Source organism: Pygoscelis adeliae, unplaced genomic scaffold, assembly GCF_000699105.1.
Source record: "Pygoscelis adeliae isolate BGI_AS28 unplaced genomic scaffold, ASM69910v1 Scaffold126, whole genome shotgun sequence".
In the NCBI taxonomy this organism is placed as follows: domain Eukaryota; kingdom Metazoa; phylum Chordata; class Aves; order Sphenisciformes; family Spheniscidae; genus Pygoscelis; species Pygoscelis adeliae.
Genome location: NW_008824896.1, coordinates 571,943 through 593,505, shown reverse-complemented (window position 1 = coordinate 593,505; position 21,563 = coordinate 571,943). Strand labels below are relative to the sequence as shown.

Here is a 21,563-nt window from a genome sequence, read left to right as displayed (position 1 = left end):
TTCCCTACCTACGTCTTTAGGGGGATAGATTCGCCCTTGCTCTCTGTTAATTTCCCGTGGCTTGATGTTCTCTTTGAACGTGACCATTGGTTTTTCTCCTGAGTCACAGTTGTTGTTCAGACTTCTGCCAGAGGACAGAACTGATTTGAGTCCAGGGCTCCCATCTGTAGATAGCGGCTCTGCAATAGATGTTTCCTGCAAGGCGAGACTCTCTTTGGCTTCACTAGGGTCCTCTAGTAATAATTCTGGGATTTCCGTCAAAAACAACAGCTTTCCTACCTCATTTTCACACTGAATCAACCTGAAAGAGACAGAAAGGAATTGAAAAGTAGGTAGGAATAATTTTTCACAGGACAACCCACTTCCCCAAATTACATAAGCAGAAAGTCAACATATCCACCATGCATCTCTTCACCCCAGCAACAACAAGATGTTACATCACATCTCCCAGCTAAGGGCATTCTCTAGCATGACGTAAGCTCACATCCTAACACTCTTGCTACCACTTCAAATACTGCTTCCACTTAGCTGTGCTGCAGTATCACTAAAAAGGACTCGAACATCATGCTTTACTCCAGATACATTCCCTATCATAACTAGTCTATGAAGCAATGGCATGCTGACCCACAGAACACGTTATCAGCGCTGTCAGCAACTTGCATTCACATATCTAATTGCTGTGTCAAATAGTGAGAAAAATAAAGCTCAACTCTGGCACCTGCGTTACCTAAGCTTACAGCAGCAACTGAAACACACAGGTGCCACTTCCAATTACCTCGGCTGGTTATCAGCAATCCATTTGCCTGTGAAGATCAGACGTTGTTGCCGTATCCGACGTTGTTGCCCTTCCTTATCTCCTGTAATTGCCTGGTGGCCTTTGGAAAAATCCAAGTTCCTAGTATTAACATAGGAGAGGGAATAATACTAATTACACAATTATCCTCTGCAACATCATATTTCTTTAGAAATACAACTGGTCAGCATTACTCTATTTAAGCTGTGAAATTTCACCAGATCCTATTCAAAACGTGACTGCTACAGATGTCTGATTTACAGACGCAATTCTCTTCTGGTAAGATGCATCTACATTAAGGAGGTTTGGTGGTTTTTTTTTAAAAAACAAAAGGCTGAAAGCTCATCTGTGTGATACTCAAAACCACAAAAATAATAGTTGAGTGGATACATCTAATGTTTAGTCGGCATTTGTGCATGATGTTAGGTACAGGGACACAGTTAAAAACAGAGTAAAAAAATCGGCAAAGTAAAAACACATCAAGTAGTTTTCATGTAAAAGTATTCCTTTCCTTACTTCTTATGTTTTTCCCTCTCAATTTACTAATCTGAAGACTAGAGAAGAAAAACAAAAAAGTCATGAGCTATATTATAAGCTCAGGACTTTCCCTAGAGTTTAACTACATTGTCTATTACAGTTGTTTTGCAAAGATACCTACATCAATCCATACATTAGTAAGTACACATAAATAAGATATTATAGAGAACAGGTCAATGTCTATCAAAGTAGTGACATCAGCAAGAGTATAGTTTCCTTCAGCTGTCACCTACCTGAAGGAGGGCCTCAAAGCCAAGAATCCTTGCAACTCAAATTCTTCTGGAAGGGGGGTTGCTGGTGAATAGACAGTAAACAGCGTAAGGAAAGCATGAATGCATTGAGTACAGTATCATAAGTAGATAGCTCAGCAAGGTCACCATACATAGTAAAGCATTTTATTAACATGTTCATCTGTACTGGTCTACCCTGCAATCTGAGGAACTCAGGAATGATAAAGTAGAGCAAAGTCTGCTCAGCACGAAAAAGCAGCATTTGCAAAGTATTCATATGCACTAATACTAGACGACAACCTGCTCCCTTATTTGCTCTTTAACTGCAATTCCCCACAACATCAGGAAAAATGTGCATTGTTCCCAGCTCTTTACAGCACAGACTAAAAGCATCCTTACCATTATTATTGGATAGATCTTCTTCATGAGGCTGGAAGCTGTTTAGAAGAGAAATCAGCCAGGGCCATATGCTACAAACCAAAAAACAAACAAACTATAAGTGAAAACTACAAAACATGGAATCTACCCACCTTACTAAGAAAACATTGAACTCTGTTACGGTCACAGCTTCCATTAATCCTTTGATTCCCAAGAAAAGTTTAAGCTTCTCCCAAGTGCCAGGGAAAAGATCACTTCCTTGAAGAACTTAATTTTTTAAAAAGTCAGTCTAAAGTTACCAAGGTAGCCAGACTCTTGCAGCAGTGTTCATTATCCAGCAAGTCAGAAAGCCTACTATGAATTTAACTAGACAAAACTATTGCATGAGCACAAGTTCAGAGCACCTGTTTGCAATTCATGTTTTCCAGTCCAAAGTTGACTGCTCTCAAGGCACAGTAAATTAATCAGCTGGGAAGCAAAACCATTTATCAAGATACAGCTGTGTAGAAGTAATTCTGTTCTGTGAACATTAACACTGTACGGTAGCACTGAAACAATTACCAGAAAGGTAAGAACGTCTAAGTAAGGGTTGCACTAAGACCATTAAACTAGAGGTTAACTGGCAGTCTCCTTGCCTTGCACTGGCAATACCAGTACAAGCAATGACTGGAAATTCTTTACAAAGGCCCTGGAGCAAATAATTTAAAAATCGCAACAATCACTGTGTAGGTGGTTAACATTTAACTGCCACCAACAGGCTACTTTCTCCTATTTTTTAAAAGCTCCAACCCAAAAGTCTAAGCATCCTTCTTCTCCTTTTGTGATGGGCATCAAGTCCATGGAGGCAACAGAAAACTATTTTAAGAAGGTGCCCACTGTGCTCAGTGTTAGAGAAATGAATCTCCATCCTCCCTCAGCAAGGTTTTCAGCCATCATCCAGCACCTGGATTGGAGACCGCAACGTGCACCCGGAAGGCTGAGGTCAGCCGCTTTCCTGCATCGCCACAGAGGACTGGAAACATTAATGTTTATGCTTATTCTCTACACTAAACTAAGCAATAGCTCCTTCCCATGACTGACAAGTAACAGAAGGAGGAAAAAAGGGAGAGTGCAAGCCTGTTGCAATCTAAAGTAAACCGCAATCTTCCCATACAACATTTGAAATAATGAGATTTCATAATAAGAGATCTCTAAAGAAGGGTGATGTAGTGACACATGTAAAAATCTAGACCTAATGTGGCTTCCACAGGGCAGGTCTGGAAAACTCATTTCCAAAGAGCACACGCTAGTATTGATAGTCATTTCTGTCCTCAGTTCTTGCCTTCAGATTCATCTACTTTTCTAGGTAAACATGTTTCCTTCCTATTTCAGATGGTCGTTCAGTTTGCGGTAGGATTCATTATCCACAGGAAAATGATAAGCACAGACAGGGAACAACTGAAAGTTTAAAAATGAATGAGGATTATTTATTGAACCAAGAGCACTATTAAGTGTGAATTCAGAGTAAGGAAGACTTTTCAATATAAAAGACATCAGGTTATTGAACAGAGGCCAATAAAGGCGCACGTGTGTGTGTGTGTGTGTGTGAGAAAGTCTGCAAAGAACGACTTTCATTAGGATCTTGCAATAGAAATAAAAAGAAAACTCTCATCCTTACCAACAATGGGGAAGATGGACAGTCATCTCGACTTTTTAGAGCCAAAGGTAATGGCTACTAACTAATGTCCATTTTGACAACTCTTAGCAGTACTTAACTTTCTTTTCAAGTTCACCTGTACATTTTACAGCTGTTTGCTGCCCACTTCACAACTCCTTTGTACGATGAGCACCTGAGAACATCACATTGTCACACCACGGATTTAAAAACTAAGCATGTTCTTTAAAGAGAGTCTGATAGTTTTAGGGGCAGAAGGACCTACTCTGGCTAACTCAATGTACATTCACTCCTGAAGATTCATTTTGATACTCCATAAAGTACTGCCTGCATCTCCTCTCTGCAAGGACTACTTTATATCAAGTAGTAATCTTCCCTATTAAAATACTGGTATAAAGTCTTCCTTCAGAATATGCACACAGTAATACTTATTACCATATCAAAACAATTTGTGAACTCTTTATTTTCCTCAATCTTGCCTTCAGGAACTCTGGAAATGAAGTTCCCGAAGTTCCAGGGCTTTAGGTTTTGCACACATTTGAGTGAGTCTTATTACTCATTTAGCAAACTGAGGTTACAGGGACCCCTGCTCCCCATACATCAATGTACAGAAAATGTGAGCCTTGGCCAGAATCACATCTTACAGAACACTGCCAAGAGAGCTGAAACCACTGTGGCACATTGCACAAGATCAGCTAAGCAAGCTGGTTTCACACTGTTTTCCTTATAGTGGCCATCCTAGGAAAAATACTCATCCAACTGTGTCAGTAAAAATCACTCCAATCTGAAGAAACATCTTACAGGTCAGAAACACTTTATTGAATCGCTATAATTAATGAAAAGTTAACAGGCTATAAAAAAAATTGGTGAGTTTTGAACTATTTAAGCCTAAATTTATGAGATTAGAGGCAGAAGTGAAAAAATCAGAGCAACAGCCCAGAATAGTAATGCCTGTGCTGACATTTAAAGACCCCTCTACTAAATTCAGTTTAATTCCTGGATGATGAACCAGGAAAACTGGACTCCAGCACTGCCCAAGAGATGGCTTAACGCATGAAATTAAGGCAAGTATTTTCCTGCCACCTACCTCAATAAATCTGAGAAATCATTACAATAGATTAGACTAACAGTACACTCAGTAGTTACGCTCAAGTCAGACATTATAAAGTAGATCCCTCTGATCTTAAAGTTACATGCAAACCTAAATCCAATTAAAACAGTGAATTTGCTCATGTAGCCCACAAGCCTCATGTTTTGTTTTATGAACTTTTTAGCACATACATTCTCTATCATTTTGATGTCTCTAATAATGAGTTATACGATCACTTTTCCCATTACTAATTTGTGTATCATCAGTTATTATTACTTTATGCAATTAAATGTATCAAAAGAAAGATTAACACTCACTACCGTCTTTCATCAACCACTGCCTCCTGGAAAACACTGGGCCTAAGTTTCAGCCAGTCCATTGAAACCTTCACAGCTGGAAGAGGATATGCAGCCCCAGAGTCCTCCTGGTAGTCATTTTGTAAAGGACACTTGCACAGAACTCCAAGAAAGGACACTAGAAACAGAGCAGGGAAAAAAACAAAACAAAAAACAAACAATGCAGGAATGACACTTTAAAGTTGACCACATAACCTAATCAAACACATCCCACCCATAAAACCCTGTTCTTAAGAGCTAGTTCTTTAGAACAAAGCAGCCCAATTACTTAATATTAAAAAATCCACCAGCAGATCAGAACATCTTTTTTTCAATAGTTTTCTACCATGAAGCAGAATCTCGGTGTTTTTTTCTCCCCTCTTCTTTTTAAGTGTCATGGCAAATCATTTTGGTAAGTTAACAAAATCTGGTGAGACAAGCCCATTACAAAAATATTCATTCATTTATTTATTAGAAATGATCAACTCAACTATCCATCTGCATTTTATCCACTTTCCCAGGTCAGCAGGCACACAAATCCACCGGAGCTAGCTCTGCAGGCAGGCACCCAGCTCGGCCCTGTGAGGGGACACAGCTGAGAAACAGTAACCACACCAGTGTGACCACAGTGGTTTCACAATCAACTCCAGGCTGGAATCTGGAGAAATTCAGCTATTCAGAAATTTAGGTGTTTACGAACAAGGCCAAGCTGATCATGGGCCGGATCGGCTTAAGCAAACCAGCATTATGTGGCTAGAGTCTAAAATGCTCTGCACTCCCACTTATTGCCTAGTTGATATTATCAAGAGCACAGAAGCAGTTGAGGTCCTAGTTCAGCCAGCTTCAACTTCAGTCCTGTTGAATCAGAACTAGCTCCATTCAAAGCAATTCAAACCACATTGTGGCCAACTGCAGAGCAGCCCCCCAGGCGGGGTACTACCCACTGCCAAGTTGGATCCAACTTTGCACCAAAGTTAAAATGTTCTTTCAGAACCAGGAAAAAGATGCAGAGTTCTGTAAGGCTTCAAACAGAGTAAATCCAGGGCACATAAATCCAGTGTTAGTCAGCACTGCTAGACATAAACGATCCTGTGCAACCACCTTTTCTCTTAACTTTCTTCCATAACATCTATTCTCATCACTTACCTCACACAACCATTAAACTAGATATTGACAGCAAATTACTAATGGATTCCAGATAAAAATGAAAGAGAAATACAAAAATCAATCAGTTTTCATACTTACTGAAGAGAGCCAGCAACTGTGTCCAGCAGAGCTGCTCATCCTGGCTGTAGCTGTGCTGCTCCGTTTCATTGCTGAAGTCTCGCAGGTGATGTAGTTGAAACAGATTGATAACAGTAATATGTACTAACTGCTGAGAATTGAAGGCCTTTTGGAATAACAACCTCTGCAACAAAGACATGTATGATGTATGTATTTTTATATGGTAAAGCACACACTTGAAAGGATTAATAGTTGCTGCTTCACTGCTTGACTAATGCTTCTGCCCTTAAGGCAACATTCATTCTAGATTTTATTTTCAGGTCATCCCTATTAGCACAGCACTGGGCTTCCCAGGAGGAGATGGGCGGATGCCCACTGTTAAGCCCAAGATGTTTGCTCATACACCAACTCATGTGCACAACAAATCAACATCCCCTTGGATATGGTTCTTTCAGAGCAAGTGCAACTTTAACATGCAATGACAGCATTGCAATGCAACTGCAAGAATTGCAGAGGCATGTATATCCACTGTATTTTTCAGTCTTTCAAAGAAACAGCACAGAGAAGGTGACATTTTAAAAAACACCCCAGGAAAATTTAACTACTGTGTGGTTACGTATTAAAGACTAATTCCACATCTGACTTCATGGGTCATGGAATGCCATGGCGGACTAAAATAGCACGAGCTATTTACAAATGCATTTCAGTAACTATGCTGTAAAAGACACCTCTCTCCGAACAGGAAAAGAAACGTTAATGCTTTTTTTAGAGCATTGTGAAAAAAAGGAGATATCCTAAACTACAACCAACTTATCTTCAGACACAACAGTCAAGGAGGCAAGTGGATTAACCAGCATAAGCATCAGGAAAAGGTTTGAGCTCCGTGTTCAACCCTGATTTTTAGTTAAGGGCATGAAGCACTCTACAGCTGACAACTCAAAGTGGCAGAGCTGTCAACAGCAGAATCATGGGTCTGGCTGAGCACTCCTAACCCTATGACTGCTCTCCTCATTCAGAGTTAAAATCAGCCACAAAGTTAAAGTGATTATCCACCATACAGCCAATTTCACATCCACATTCAACCCATTTAAGTCAGAAGAGTTGCTCTCTAGTAAATTAAGCCTTATGTTGCATAATATAAACAAAAAAGTAATCTAAGCAACAAAGCAGGGCTCAGTTAGCTCTATTTTAACACCCTGGATCAGTTCAGAAAAATAAGACTGTTCCACATGCCTGAGCAATGCTCATAATTATTGATTATAAGCACTGTGGAAAAAGCAGTACTTGTTCAACAGCCAACATCACACACAAAAAGAGAGATACTATTATTTAATTTTGAAACAACATGAACTCCCAGTGTTCAAGCAGCTCACATTCAAAGCTAATACAATTCACAGCAAATTTTGTGGGTTTTTTACATTTATTTTAAAGACAGTTTGGACCTAGCTGTAGCAGCCCAATTCAATGCAAAAATGCAAAAAGACACTGTAAAGAATATTTGTAATTCTTTATGTTGCTAAGACCACCTTCCCTTTCTTAATTTGGAAAAGCATCAACTGCTCTGTTGAACATATCCATCTTCCACAAAGAAGATGGCTCATCTTCCACAAATGAAGCTGCTGAAGCAGAGCAGTTTCCAAAAGGCACCTAACAGTTAATACAATGTCCTCTTTGAAATTGTACTACCTTGTATAAATACCTTACAAAATTCTCTTTGTTTCAATCTTTGCTATATTGTCCAACTTAATGAGATGGTTATATAATTAACGGGTACTCCTGGATTTTCCAGAGGAAATGTGTTGTGAATAGTTTTAGTCTACACACAAATTAAAGTTGTACTGGAACACTTTTTAAAGGCAAACCACTGACAGGAGAGGCAAGTTGTCTGAGGAAGATTAAAAGCAGCCTTAATAACCAGTGGGAGTGAATGAACGCCATCCAAAAATGAAGCTCTCAAAATTCCTCAGGCAACTGGGCCAAGTCTTCCCAGATGAATCAAGTGCTTTTCACAAGCATGCAAGAATCATCCAGGCTAAAGAGCAGAGAATCAACGTCGGTCACTGATTTCTCCTGTATCTCCACCAATCACACACCACATGTCAAATGGGAATAATCCCTACTATTTGCAGAAGTCAACAGAACTATCCAGTGTTAGCTGCGATGCAAACCTTCCATAACTGGCTACTTGAGCTTCCTGTATTTCAGCATGTGAAATAGTTATTATTGGACTGTAATTTCAGAACTCAGCTGCTAAAAATACTCTCCTCAATACACTAATTAATATGTTGTTAGAACTAACCTTGAACTGTTCTTCCAGCTTTTCTCGAAGAGGGCTCAGCTTCTCCAAGCTCTTACTCAGGTACACATGCCCATGGAATTTAATAAATGCCTTGATGAAGTCAGACACACTCCATCGAGTCTTCACCTCATCACGACTACGTTCAGAACAGAAATATTCGACTTCAGTCTTTGGAATTAGACACAGCTGCACATAACATTACATATTTCGTCTGTGAAGTTCAAGAAAGGAGGAATGTCCATGCAAAGCTACTTTTTCATGTTGGCACAATATGCTTATTTCCTGCATTCACTATTCACACTCAGGAGCATCCCAGACACAAACTAGTCTTTGTTCCATACATGTGTAAGGATGCTGTGACGGGATGGGGGTCGAGGAACTTCTGTTTCTACTACCAAATATGAATAATTTATGGCAAGGGAGGTACATTTGGAAGAAGTCTCCTCCATCTTATCCGAGCGGAAATACATTATGCTTAGTCTTACCTTTCCAGTGCTTTAGAAAGTGCTTTTTGTAGGTTAGTGGAGGCAGCTGGGAAAGGAAATTTCACAGCAATGCTTCTGCAGTAGTAGAAAATTGTGGTCAAGTGGTCTCCTTTGGAGGAAGCTAGAATAGCCAACTGATTATAAGGCTGACCTAAGGGAGAAAAAAACAAAGTTGTCCAACAAGTTGTCATGGACTGAAGCGTGCTAGATTTCAGCCTAAGTATGGTCACCTTAAAAGGGAGCACAAAGTCCTAAAATCTTCAGCATACAAGGTTGTATACGTGATACAAGGTAGTATACAAGCATATACATACACAAGCATACATAAGCAACTTGAAAAGTCCAATTTTAGCTACTAAACTTTACAAACTGGCATGTGAACAAGCAATAAAAGAAAAAATGCTGCTTGTAGGCAGGTTTTCAGTAATTGTACTTTATAACATATGAATGTAACACAGTATAATGTAGCAGTAGTGGAACCTTGGAATGAAGCTGCGCATTAACTTTTTTTTTTTTTTTAAATCTTCACAAAAAGGAGACAAGTGACAGATCAGGCAAACAGCTACTATCTAAACGATTTACCAATGGGTCAGGCTTTGTTGCATTATTTTTTTGGGTATTTGGGGAGGAAGTTTTATATAAAATCCCAAGTTTCCAACTGCCACACAAGAAAAGCAATACCCCAAATCTTCTCTTGGAATTATGAACGTAAAAGGTATCCCAGACTCACCATTAGAAGGGACAAGCTGAGCTGCATGTCTGTAGTAAGACTCTGCCTGGCTGGTCTGATTCCTATAGCGAGCTAAGAAAACAACAAAAAACCCCAAGTTGAGACAAAAAATTCAACTCTCCCACACTTACTTTAACACAACCCAGTTTACCCGAAATTTTAGAAATAAGCATCAGAACACCACACAACTACAAGCAGCATGGAGATTCAAAGTGTTGAATTCTAAGGTTGTTGTTTTTCCTCAGATCCTATTGTCACAGCTTACCAGTTCTTATTTAGAAAGATGTTGTACCAAGAGCATCACATCCAGACAGCTAGAAATATTTTTCATACTTCTTTGCACAATCAGCAACTAGATCTACTTTTAGGTTATTACAAAAGCAATTGCAGATTCTTGTGAAAAGAGAACTTTCTACCACACAAAGTTCAAATCAACAAAGAAATAAACCTGTTGAACTTAATGTAAAAGAGAAATGTTGTTTATGAAAGGCTGGATTTTTAACTGTTGCCTTTGTATACAAGATTTAAAAGTAATGTTCTGAAATGGAGAAGTATGCTAGCCTGCTGCAACAAGCTTTTGTAATAGTTACCGGTTTCAACATTTCACTATGCCTACCAGCTATAACATGATTAGCATGCTAGAAGACAGATTCTAGCAAATCACTAGAAAGCTAGTGATTAACTGTCTCCACGTGTTAATGTGTAACACACATTAGAAAAGACTAACAGCACTGCTTTCCAGACCTTTCCCCCTGCAGCAACCACCAAACATACAATCAGCTACTACCTACTAATTTGGAGCACACTTGGTCAGTTGCCCTGGGTATGTACAGATCCCTCTTTCTGAAGGCTGAACACAGGTAGAACTCAGTGTCCCACCTCTTTTTCCTTCAAAAACTCACCAATATCTCCAAGGTGGACAAGGCAGTGCTGGCAGATGTAAGAGCAGGAGCTAGATTGTGGCTTCACTATGGCGCTGGTGTGCGTCTGTTTATTGCTAATGATTCCCAGCTGGGAAGACTTTACACGACATGGCAAGTCTACATTAAAAACTGTGCACAATTCCTGTAATAACTAGAAAAACAGGTCTAGTTTAGTAGCAGCTAGAGACAGTAATCAGAAAAGTATTGAAACAACAGACAAAACTAGCAGGTCATCACTCGGAGGCACAGATTAGCTAAAGATATTTTAAGTGAACAAGCCTAGGTTACTGAAAGCGAGACTTTAAATTACATTCTCCTTATGGAAGTCATTGAGCACCATGCTGCGTTATTCTGCCCAGAACCACAAAGAGAAGTTTTACTTCTCTTCTGTAAGAAAAAGCTGTGCATCCCAAACCAGTAAGCAACTCAATTCCCATGATACTTGGTAATTTAAATATGCATCAGTGGAGATTGATTAGAGGTCTTTAAATCTTGCTGCTTTTTTTTTTTTTTTTTTTAAACAGGCCACTCAAGAGGAACACAGTCTTTTTTACACCCAGATGAGGTGACACCATTCTCTGAAAACAAGAGAAAGGAATGCCACTCATCCTCCGAAGAAGCTTGTTCCAACACAAGAAACAGCACTACCCTGGCTTAAACTTTAGAGAGAAGCCAGAACAAAACCAAGTTTGTAGGCAATGCAAGGCAATAGTGGCCAACAGTTCAGTGGCTGAGTTGTCAGTAAATATTTGTGCTAAGCTAACAGTGAGACTCTTTCAAAGAACAAGGCATCAGCTACTTGATCAAATATCTCAAAAGCTGATTGAAGGAAAACCTGAACTTTGCCATTCTAATTAGTGCTTTTGAAGTTTTTCCTAATGGACTCCAGCAAATACTCTGGAAAGTAACAGTAACCACATACCCATGAAACGTGTTTGTTCTACTCTGTTACAGGGTTAAAAATGCAAGTAAGAATTGACAGACTTTCTCCCAGCTGGGAACATACTCAGTCTCCAAATAAGACAGACCTGCAGCAGGGTTCCACTTCCAGATAAAGGCATATAGAAAGCCCAGGGCTGACAGAGAAGCACATTCTGTCAACGGCTAAAACATGCAATGCGGTGCTTTTGCTTGCTGCAGAAAGGTTTGTGTTACACCTCCCTCCCCTTTTGCTCTGTCTTTTATACAGTAGATAAAAAAAGTCCCCAAATGGGAGGGATCTTTCAGATGAGAGCTGGATAAAAGAGAGAAACTTGACATCTTCCAACATGCTGAATTAGGAGTTCATGCTCTCTTTCAAAGATGTCATTTACACAGGCCTTACAGTTGGAGAGCAGGTATCTTGCCTGAGCAAAATCTTTATAGACTAAAAATGGGATGATTAACATCACAGCAAACAGAGAAAGACAACCCAGTCGGAGGTGTCATACACAAGAGCAGCAAAATTCCCTCATACACCGCAGGGAAGAACAAGGCTTTTGCAAGACAAACTGTGTAGATGGTAGAAAACCCTTGGCAACCATGCCACAGCCTGTCAAACTGGCTGCTTCAAACAAGCAGCTTTCCAAAAAACAATGCCGGGGGGGAGGGGGGGGAGAGATAAACACACAGATTCTGGAAAAAAGCTGAGATTGCTTTGCAGATGTTCAGAATCAAACTAGGAAACGATATAGTATGAATATCAACTCTGCATGTTGTAACCTGAAGACGGTGCAAACTAGCCACGATAGAAAGTCTAGTCAGACCACTACTTGAGATAGAGGATTCAGCAATGACAATGTTGCTGAAGCATACACCAAATGAGAGGAAAAAGGAAAGAAAGGCAAGCTAACTTTAAGGCCATTATCACACACTGACTCTTATTCTCCATAACCTACAAGCTGAAATCTAACATTGCAAAGAGAGCATGGGCAAAACACCAGCAGTAAGGAATAAATACATGAACAGGAATCACAACCTTTTTGCAATTAACTGAAAACCTCACAAAAGATACTTAGCTCAAGAGCACTCACCAATACAGCTTTGCTTAAGGGGAAGAAAAGCTCCTGTAACTGCAGTTAGTAATTCTAAATAATTGTTGACAAAAATATAGAATTAAGACTGAAGATGTGCTTGTAAGCCTCGGAGTCTTGATCAAAAAAACAGCAAGACATTATATGTTGTAAATGCTACATAATACTCTCAGGTACAACCACCATACTTAAAATGCACAGCCATGGTGGGCACTATGTTAGGTATTATTCAGAAAAAAGCTGTATTCAAATATGTATGTAGTATGTACATAGACAGTTCTTGGAAAACATTAACTCAATGCTCACCATCAGCATTAGGAGTTACAAGGAAGGGACACAGAACAAAGCACAAAACATTAAGGCATCTCACACATCCTCAGTGCATCTGCATTTTGGAATTCTGCACATATTTCTGTTCTTGAATAACTGGAGCCAAGACCAAAACTGATTACCTTTGCTTATCCTTCGCTATATAGGAGAAGTCTCACATTTTTCAAAATGAAAAGGAATTACGACAATGGCCCACAAATTCATGCACAGTAATGAGAGGTGAATGGGAATTTTTAGAGAAATGGCAGAAAAAAAGAACTAAGAGTACAACGAAATCATCAGTTAACATGTTTGTTGGGATTTTTTTTGTGTCATCATTTCTCTTAGACATTACAATTAAAATACAGAATTCTTCACCACAGATCACTGCAGAGACCAGAGTAAATTACTTCAAGAGGGACTGGAGAGTCAATGAAAGCTAGACCTCCTAATAGCTAGATGATTCAGATACAAACTAGCTCAAGAAGGCAACAAATGTACAGCCAGAAAGCAAGAGACAGAGCAAGGAAGTATCATTCTACGCTTTTCTGCTGCTTAATGCTCACTCTGAGCAGTCACAGCAGAGTACTGTAAGAGACAAAATACGGGGCCAGATGGACCTTTGATCTTACCCAAAGATGTGTTTTTTAGCTTTAAAGCAGATTCTACGGAAGGGAACTAAAATTGTTGCCATGTTTTTACGGGGCACCAAAACAACTACCAACTTTGCAGCAGTCTGAGATCAACTAGAGACTGCGGCTGATCAAAAGCACATCCCCAGCTTTGTAGACATGTTCTACTGAGAGCATCAGTGTTAGCAAGGTACACTGCTTGATCCAGAACAGCAACAGTTTCCTACGCTAAGGGAAAAGAACAGATTTTACCCACCTAAAACTGATCCTCCCGCCCTTCCTCAAAGAGATTAATACTAGTTCTTCATGATGGTATGACATCAGAGCTCATGTCTCATGAGCAGTTGCTGGAGCAGCATAGGAGATCTGACAGCCAAAGCTTTGTAAAGGACCCACACGTAAGCAGTACAAGGCTGAAGCACACTTGCTTCCATACTATGCAAATATACCACAGCCAACATATTTTTTGCAACTCACCTGGGTGTAGAAGCCACTAGCTGCCTCTAAGAACAGAGAGAGGTTCGCCTGAACTTCACTCCGATTTGGATTTGCTCTATTTTTCGCCTGACCCTGTAGCGACGTGATCTGATTTTTAAAGGCATGATTCCAACTGAAAACAAAAGAAGCGTTTTCCTTTTTTACTTTGGAAGTGCCTTATGCAGATAGCATAAGCAACAGGAAAGAACTGTTTAATTACATAGCATCAGACATGAAAATGAAGTATATTCAAATTCAGACAAAATTCAGATTATAAATAATGTTAAATACGGAAGAATTACCTTTCCCCACCTCTCATAACTAGAGAAACCAAGCCTGATATTGTATAGCTAACACTGCAACAGCATTAATATTTGCTTGTAATTGTTTTGTTTTAGGCAGCATAGCTCTCTTCTGAAAACAGGATGTGGGGTACAGAAATTTGAGTTAAAAATCATACAGCGTTTGGAGGCATGGACAGCACAACTCAGCCAGCCTACTAATCTTGCTTCCGTCAGAGTGCTGGAAGAACCACATGCTTCTCAGCTAAACCCATTGCAACCCATGTCTGCATCTTAAATAACAGGGAATGGACTCAAGGCATAAAGAAAACCCAGCAGGATCTTCCCCTGATTCCCCCGATGTCATGAGCACCTTGATAAAGTTCTCTCCTGATATTCCTCCCTCTGCCCAGCCCTACCTCAGAGGGCTTAAAGTGAGGGTCTCCTGTTAGACCTTGCTCAAAGCTCCAGGTGATTGTGTCAGGCAAATTCCCTCCTTTCTGGAAACTCCAAACTTCAGCCCTTCCCTGACAGCACAGAAGACCAATGTTTCTTAGCTCTCTCCCTTCCATCTGGCTCACCAAAACCCACGCCTATATGACGTGGCTGCTACTAATTGCCAGAGGTAAAATACTAACCTATCGAATGCTCTTCATTGACTCTGCAGTGCATTCTCATGTTTCACCCACAGCACAGCTCTCATTTTAAAGGAAATAAGACAACCATTTCATAGGATACAATCGCTTTTCTGGAAGTCTCAGGGTTTCCTGCACATCAGCCCAGATTACATATATACATAGAAATTTGAGGTACTTACAGGTCCTGCTCCACTTTTTTATCTAAAGCATATTCCAAATCGGTCACTAGCATTTTCTGATATAAGTCCTGTAGAGCCTGTCTGGACGTCCAGACTTCTGCTGGACCCAGCTTCGAATCTGAGCAACAAAAACAAAGACACAACAGTTTTTGTAATACTCAAACTTACAGCGTTATTCCAACTGATTTTTCACTCACCTACCAAAGGAAAGAACATAGCACAGTGTAAGACATCCAATGCCAAACACCCGCTTTTATCACAGGTTCATCAGAACAGTGAAATACAAGAACTACAGAGGGACTGGGGATTAACTGATCACTGGTTAACTGATCAGTCTCCTACAACACCAGAACTAGACATGAGCAAAGTCAGCAGTGGCAAGTTAGAAAAAACAAAACAGACAGAAGGAGGTGATTCTCCATAAGTCATTAAGCTGCCGAACTTCTTGCCACTGGATGAATTTAGAAAAATTTCCAGAGTAGCCTGAAAAAATTAGCAGAAAAGAAATCCAAAGGACAGCCGCTGGAGCCAACACTGTTGATATTTAGGAGAACACTGTGGGCAAGTACTACTGCATGCTTGTCATTTTCTAACTCTTTGGTAGCCATCTGCTTTCCACCACTGAGGGTGAATGCAAATACTGCTCCCTGCTATTGCAAGTTACAGAGTCCAATTTCCCATGCCTTGTAAAATCACCTGAGCTGGGGCTGCGGGAGCACAAGGGATGGGCCTCACCCCAGGGAAACCATTCTGCTGATGGTGTAGCCACTCCTGCTGGGTTAGATGGATCCAGGCAGTTACAGTGTTCCTACGGGGACTACACCAACCTGCTATGTGTACTACACCAAGGTGGTAAGCACAGCTGAGAATAGGTTCATTATGCAAGCTGCTTGTACTGCGTGGGTGATACATTAATATAAACCATTTCCATTTTCCATAAATACATACAGCTTGTAGCATTTCATAGCATCTACAGGTTGCACTTCCATAACACACATGGTAGCATTCAGACCAACATTTCCGTCACCCGGGTTTCTCAAAATCAGCCAGATCCTTTTCCCATTGCTAATCCCAAGTACAGCAGTTCCTGTGACAGGTTGGAGATCAGTCTCTTTCTCTTCCCCAAAGGGAGAACACTATGGGAAAGGACTAAGGGCATGATCTCCACCTCTAAATGTTCTAAAGCACCCAAAGTCAACTTTAAAAATACATGTATTTTAGGCACAGGAAAGAGGGGCATAGTTGTTAAAATGCTATTTATTTATATACAGAGGACAAACCTTTAACATAACATCACACATTTTCCAGAGAATTCTTAGGAACAATAAGCATAAGGAACACACAAAAGGAAAACAAAAACAGGAATCAAATATTAGCAGCTAGATCAGCTGTATAATAAAGGCAATTACCTGTCATATCAGCCTTCAGGACTTCTGCCTGCCTGTAAGAAAGCAATAAAACAACAAATTAGAAACAGACTGATCAAAATAATTGAATTATGCTAAAGCACATTCATGCAACAGTGAGTAGAGAAAGTGGGGCCAGCTTTGTAGAGGCTGCCTACAACCTACACTGCTACAGTTTACCCCATGCAGTATGAATTTGAGCTACTGTTTAACAGTATGATTTCTTCTAATTCATACCATAACAAAAGTCAGCTATTCACTTTTCCCTGCTTAGCTTAAGTCTCTTTCAGAAAAAATATAAACTAAAAAACCCTTACACTATATTTTAAGCTTTACCTGGCAGCAGCGTCCTGCAACATTAGTGATATCTGCTTACCTGTAACTGGGAATTTGATACTAACTTTAAGTTGTCACACATGAAATGCAGTAGCCAACACAGAGCAAAGCAAACTCCCATCGGTGCCTGTCAGGACGTTACTACAGCCCTCCTGCCCCTCTGTGCTGCACTAGCTTTCCTTAAGGAGAAGCAATAAAAAGACTATGGCTTCCCCAACTACCTCTCTTCCTTGCACTACCTCCCTAAAGTCATGGTTTGATCAGGTTTTCAATAAAGAAAACAAAACATACAAGAACATACAGAAAGAATGGCAACCACAGGTGACCAACTACCACTCCTTTGCTGAACATCCTCTGCAAATCCCCACTGCTGGTAGAGGCTGGCAAATAGTTTCTCAAATAAAGGAACACCAGGACACAGTCCTCATTAAATAAATATTTATGAATGGTCATCAATGGCTGGATGGAGCAGGCAATCAAGATGCTATGGTTAAGCACTGTCAGTGGTACATAAAACTTCAAGGGGCAGCACTGCTGGTCCATCTGACCGACACAGAATTAACACAGGGCAGACAGAGGCAGAAGGGACACAAGGCTGCCTGGTTTGGCTGGGTTTTGGTGAAACATGTCCCTCTCCTTTTGCTACACTCAAATGTTTATATATATTTGCAGAGTGCAAGCTTTCCATACCAGACATGGAATCCTCCCAGCATATGAAATACCCACTTCCACCTGCCTCCCTCAGCAAAAAAACTAGATGGAAGTCACACTGCGACTAACGTGAAAGTCAGATGCCAGCTTGGGAAAGAATGGAGAGCCAGGAGAAAGCACCACCTAATCCCTAAAGAGGCTTCAGAAACAACAATATATACTCTCTCTTGCCAATGTGAAGTTGTGGTAACCGTAAAAATAGTTTTTCAGGTTGTTCTGGGTTCTACCTGCTGGCCACAAATTATAGGGAAGGTTTTGAGATCCACATCGGGGATTAAAAAGATATCATAATAGTGCCAGTGCTTCACTAGGAAGATGTGAAGAGACTTACCAATATACAAAATTTCTATTTATTAAATTCAAGAATTATCTGTAGCAACTCACCATAATCACCACAGTGTACCACCCAAGAAGCAATGGGATGCTCCAAGGGCTTTAATTAAGAATATCTTAACTGGTGCCAGAAGTAAATCTGTACGTTACTCACCTGCTTCACAAATTTAATCTATTTAAGATAAGGTTTTTTTAGTTTATTTCTTTCAAGAAGGCGTTAATACATTTTTTCAACTCCTAAGAACAGGTTACATTGGAAGAAGAAATAACCTATTATTATTACTGACAGACAAGCAAGGAAAATTTTAGATATTATGTCACGAGAAAGCTGAAAGCCCAAGAAACACGTCTGCCTCGTCCACATGGAGGTAACGAAAGGCGCCTCAGTGATGCCCTCCCCATCGCTGCAGCTAGCAGGATGGGAAACAGTAGATCTTTTCCCCTACACAGCTAAGAAGAGCCGACGAAGGATGGCAATCTCCTCTGCGTGCTGCGCCTCAGAGAGCTTCGTGCTGCAACGCTGACCTGCAAGTCTAGTCAAGCACAAAGCTGAGCAAATTCTGCGATGCTATGACTTGGCAGTTAGAAATGCCGCTGCTCAGAAGGAAAAGCTGACTCGCTCAGGTGCAGAAGTGTCTCTTTTTTGAACGGCCAGCCAAGTTAATACAGTTTGGCTCACACTTTAAACACCTACCAGTTGTGCAAACTTTTTCTTTGAGCTGAGAACACAATCTGCATTGCCAAAGCCATGAATCCTACCAAGAGGTTCAGTCTGAGCAGGACACAAATACTGCTCCTGCAAACACGAGTCCAAAATTCTCCTCCAGGCAAAAAGGCTCTGCCCTTTAAAAGCCAAGAACTGCTCTTCTGAAAATTACTTGTGCAGAACTACCTTCCACTGTGTTAAGTGCTAATCTTTTAAGAGGGAAATACAAATAGCACCATTGTAAAGGCTTTCTTTTCATAAAGTTTTGACTAGCTGTTTCCTGGAGAATTTAGATGAAGAAAGCCTCAACCCCTACATCAGTGCAACTGCTGACATGCTCTGTAAATGCATAGCCCTAACAATATGGCTGGACCTGAACTTTTACCAAAAAGATATTTTTTTTTTAGAACACCTTTTTTGGAAGACAATACTAATGGGCTTACAGAATGGGAGCCTTTAGCACCAATCTCTTCACTAGCCGTAAAGCAAACTGCCTTTTATATTTTATAAGCTTGCAACAAGCTACACTAAGGGGATTATCACTATAATTTTTAATAAAACATATAGAAGTTATTTCAATACTTCCTAGATGCCAAAGGAACTAGTAAAGCAGGTCTAACATTAGCATGCTCTGTTTTTCATTTCCACCTAAAACCAACTTTTATTTAAAACAGCTGCATCTACCGTGGCTAAGCCAGAATAAGAGAGGGCAGCCTGGGTATCAAACTTGTTCTGCATCAGTGGCAAAATATTAGCATCTCAAGAGAAAAGATGCATTGAACAGACTTTACTGAAGAGCCTTTGCTGGTGCTCAGAGACTCCTAGTGGGCACAAATCGGAGTTCACTGATAACGGCAAGAATTTCTGACAGTGCAAATGGCTCCTTATATTGTCAAGCATCTTTTAACAAGCCTTTTTATCCATTTATTTTCTTGCACCGCCTCATATTGAATTTGCACTAGAATGACTCATTCTGGTGCAAAAATACGTTGCCTGCCAGCAAACTTGGTACAACTTGCTTACACATCTTATCATTTCAAGAATATTCTCAAGTACCTCCTTGCCCAGCTGGCCTCAGCAGTTCAGTCTTCAAGTCAAGTTTACCCTAGTTTGTTGGTCCAAAGCCAAATAAGGACAAACCATAGCTCAAAAACTGTATTTCAAGTATCTCTGTTAGATGATGTATCATCTTGATATATTGTGATAGCTATTCTTTATTATTTTCTAACCAAATATAAATTCAGCCCATGCTTTAGTTCAACTTGAAACTCAAATACAAAAGCCTTCCCCTCAATTCAGTGAGATAATTTGACAGCTAAAGGAATTCTCATTTTATTGAAATACTTGAAAAGTTTCAAAACTTTAAAAGACAGTAGTCAGGACTTTCTTTTGAAGTTCTGAAGGCATAACATATATTAAAACTTAAGTACCTACAGACGGCAAAGGAAACTTTTATTCTCTTAAGAACCTGGCAGTATGTAAAGTCCAGTTTTGCTGTAACTTAGGGGAGCTCAGACACTACGTTTAGCCTGTAATGAACCACCAGGTTTAGCAAAGGAAGACAAGACAGACACATTTTGTTTTTCCATTTTCAAGTTTTTAACCATTCTTGATCGATTAAGTTTTCCCTAAACAGAAAAAGAAAACAAGTTGTTCCCCGTAAGCTGGTAAACACTACAGAAAGGAAACCCCACAAATATAGGATGTTTCTCTCTAGGACAAGTTTGCTTAATTTGCTCTTAAAATCCTACAAAAAAGGTCATACAACCTCCCTGGTTAACTATTCTATTGCTCAGTGATAGTCCAGAAGTTTTTTCTGAAACACCAACCTAAGGCCCCTCTACTGCAAACCAAGTCCTCCCCACAGCACACCCAGCTGCCATGTGGAGCTACTGATCACTACCTTTGTGTAACAGCTACTTGGAAAACCAAAGACTTAAATGCATACTCTGAACCATCAGTTCTCTCTTGTAAGCTAAAATGTCGACCTTCATAAATTAAGTTTTCGAATCCTCTTATTGCCACCTGACTTCAAACTCCATTCATGTATCACTAAACAAATGGATCTATTTTACTGTTGCCCCCAAAACAGCTCATCTCTGTTTCAATATATATTCTTCAGTTCTGTTGTAATTCAAAGCATACATAATAATAAATTTTCAGTTCTGCATACACCATGCTGCATCTTTAAGAGGGCAATATCAGTTCTACAGAAGCACAGTTTTGCTAACAAGCTTCATTATCAAGCACAGAAAAGCAAATAAAATTAAGCCCAAGTTTTCAAAGCAGCAGTCTTGTGTTACCCAGCTAACACCCACTATTTCTGACAGGCCAACTGGTCAAAGTCAAGCTTCACTTGCACCACACTCCTCTCGTTTACACAGTGAGGATGAGCCAGGCACGATCTGATATGGCACAAGTAGTCCTACAAAAAATGTGGAAAAACCCTGACCTCACAAAAAAACACCACTGAACACAACGCTCCGCTTTCCACCATGCCCAAAGGGGAACTCCACTCGGTTTTCCCCTGGCAACCCTGAAGCATCAGCAGCTGTATCAGTTCCCTTATCAAATCTCAGTAACACAACCCCCCTGAGAAGGAATTGAGGATTTTCAGTACTAAAATGGGTAATGAGTCCAGGCAGCTGGGCACATAAAAGCAATCAGAATCCAATTGCTTCTTCTGTGAATACTCTACAAACTAAAAACCATATTAAATGGTCAGGGTAGTTTCACTCCAAGCAGGAATTTATATTCCTGCACTTCTGTTCCCTGGAGGTATGTGCAGAAATTGTACCGCAATGAAAAGTGCCCGCAACCTAGCGAGCCTTAGCAGGAGATGACTGATCCGAAGGCTCATCAAGG

The 21,563-nt window shown here is 40.2% G+C and overlaps 1 protein-coding gene across 1 annotated transcript in view; it reads right to left on the bottom strand.

Moving 5' to 3' along the window:
* The window catches only part of SMG7 (SMG7 nonsense mediated mRNA decay factor), a 47,077-nt gene that overhangs the window by 15,882 nt on the left and 9,632 nt on the right, over positions 1-21,563 (bottom strand). Inside the window, 13 exon segments of the mRNA XM_009324634.1 lie at positions 1-301; positions 776-895; positions 1,564-1,624; positions 1,960-2,030; positions 5,000-5,156; positions 6,263-6,425; positions 8,541-8,676; positions 9,026-9,176; positions 9,756-9,827; positions 10,658-10,829; positions 14,109-14,241; positions 15,207-15,324; positions 16,616-16,647. Coding sequence (XP_009322909.1) covers positions 1-301; positions 776-895; positions 1,564-1,624; positions 1,960-2,030; positions 5,000-5,156; positions 6,263-6,425; positions 8,541-8,676; positions 9,026-9,176; positions 9,756-9,827; positions 10,658-10,829; positions 14,109-14,241; positions 15,207-15,324; positions 16,616-16,647 — 1,687 coding nt within the window.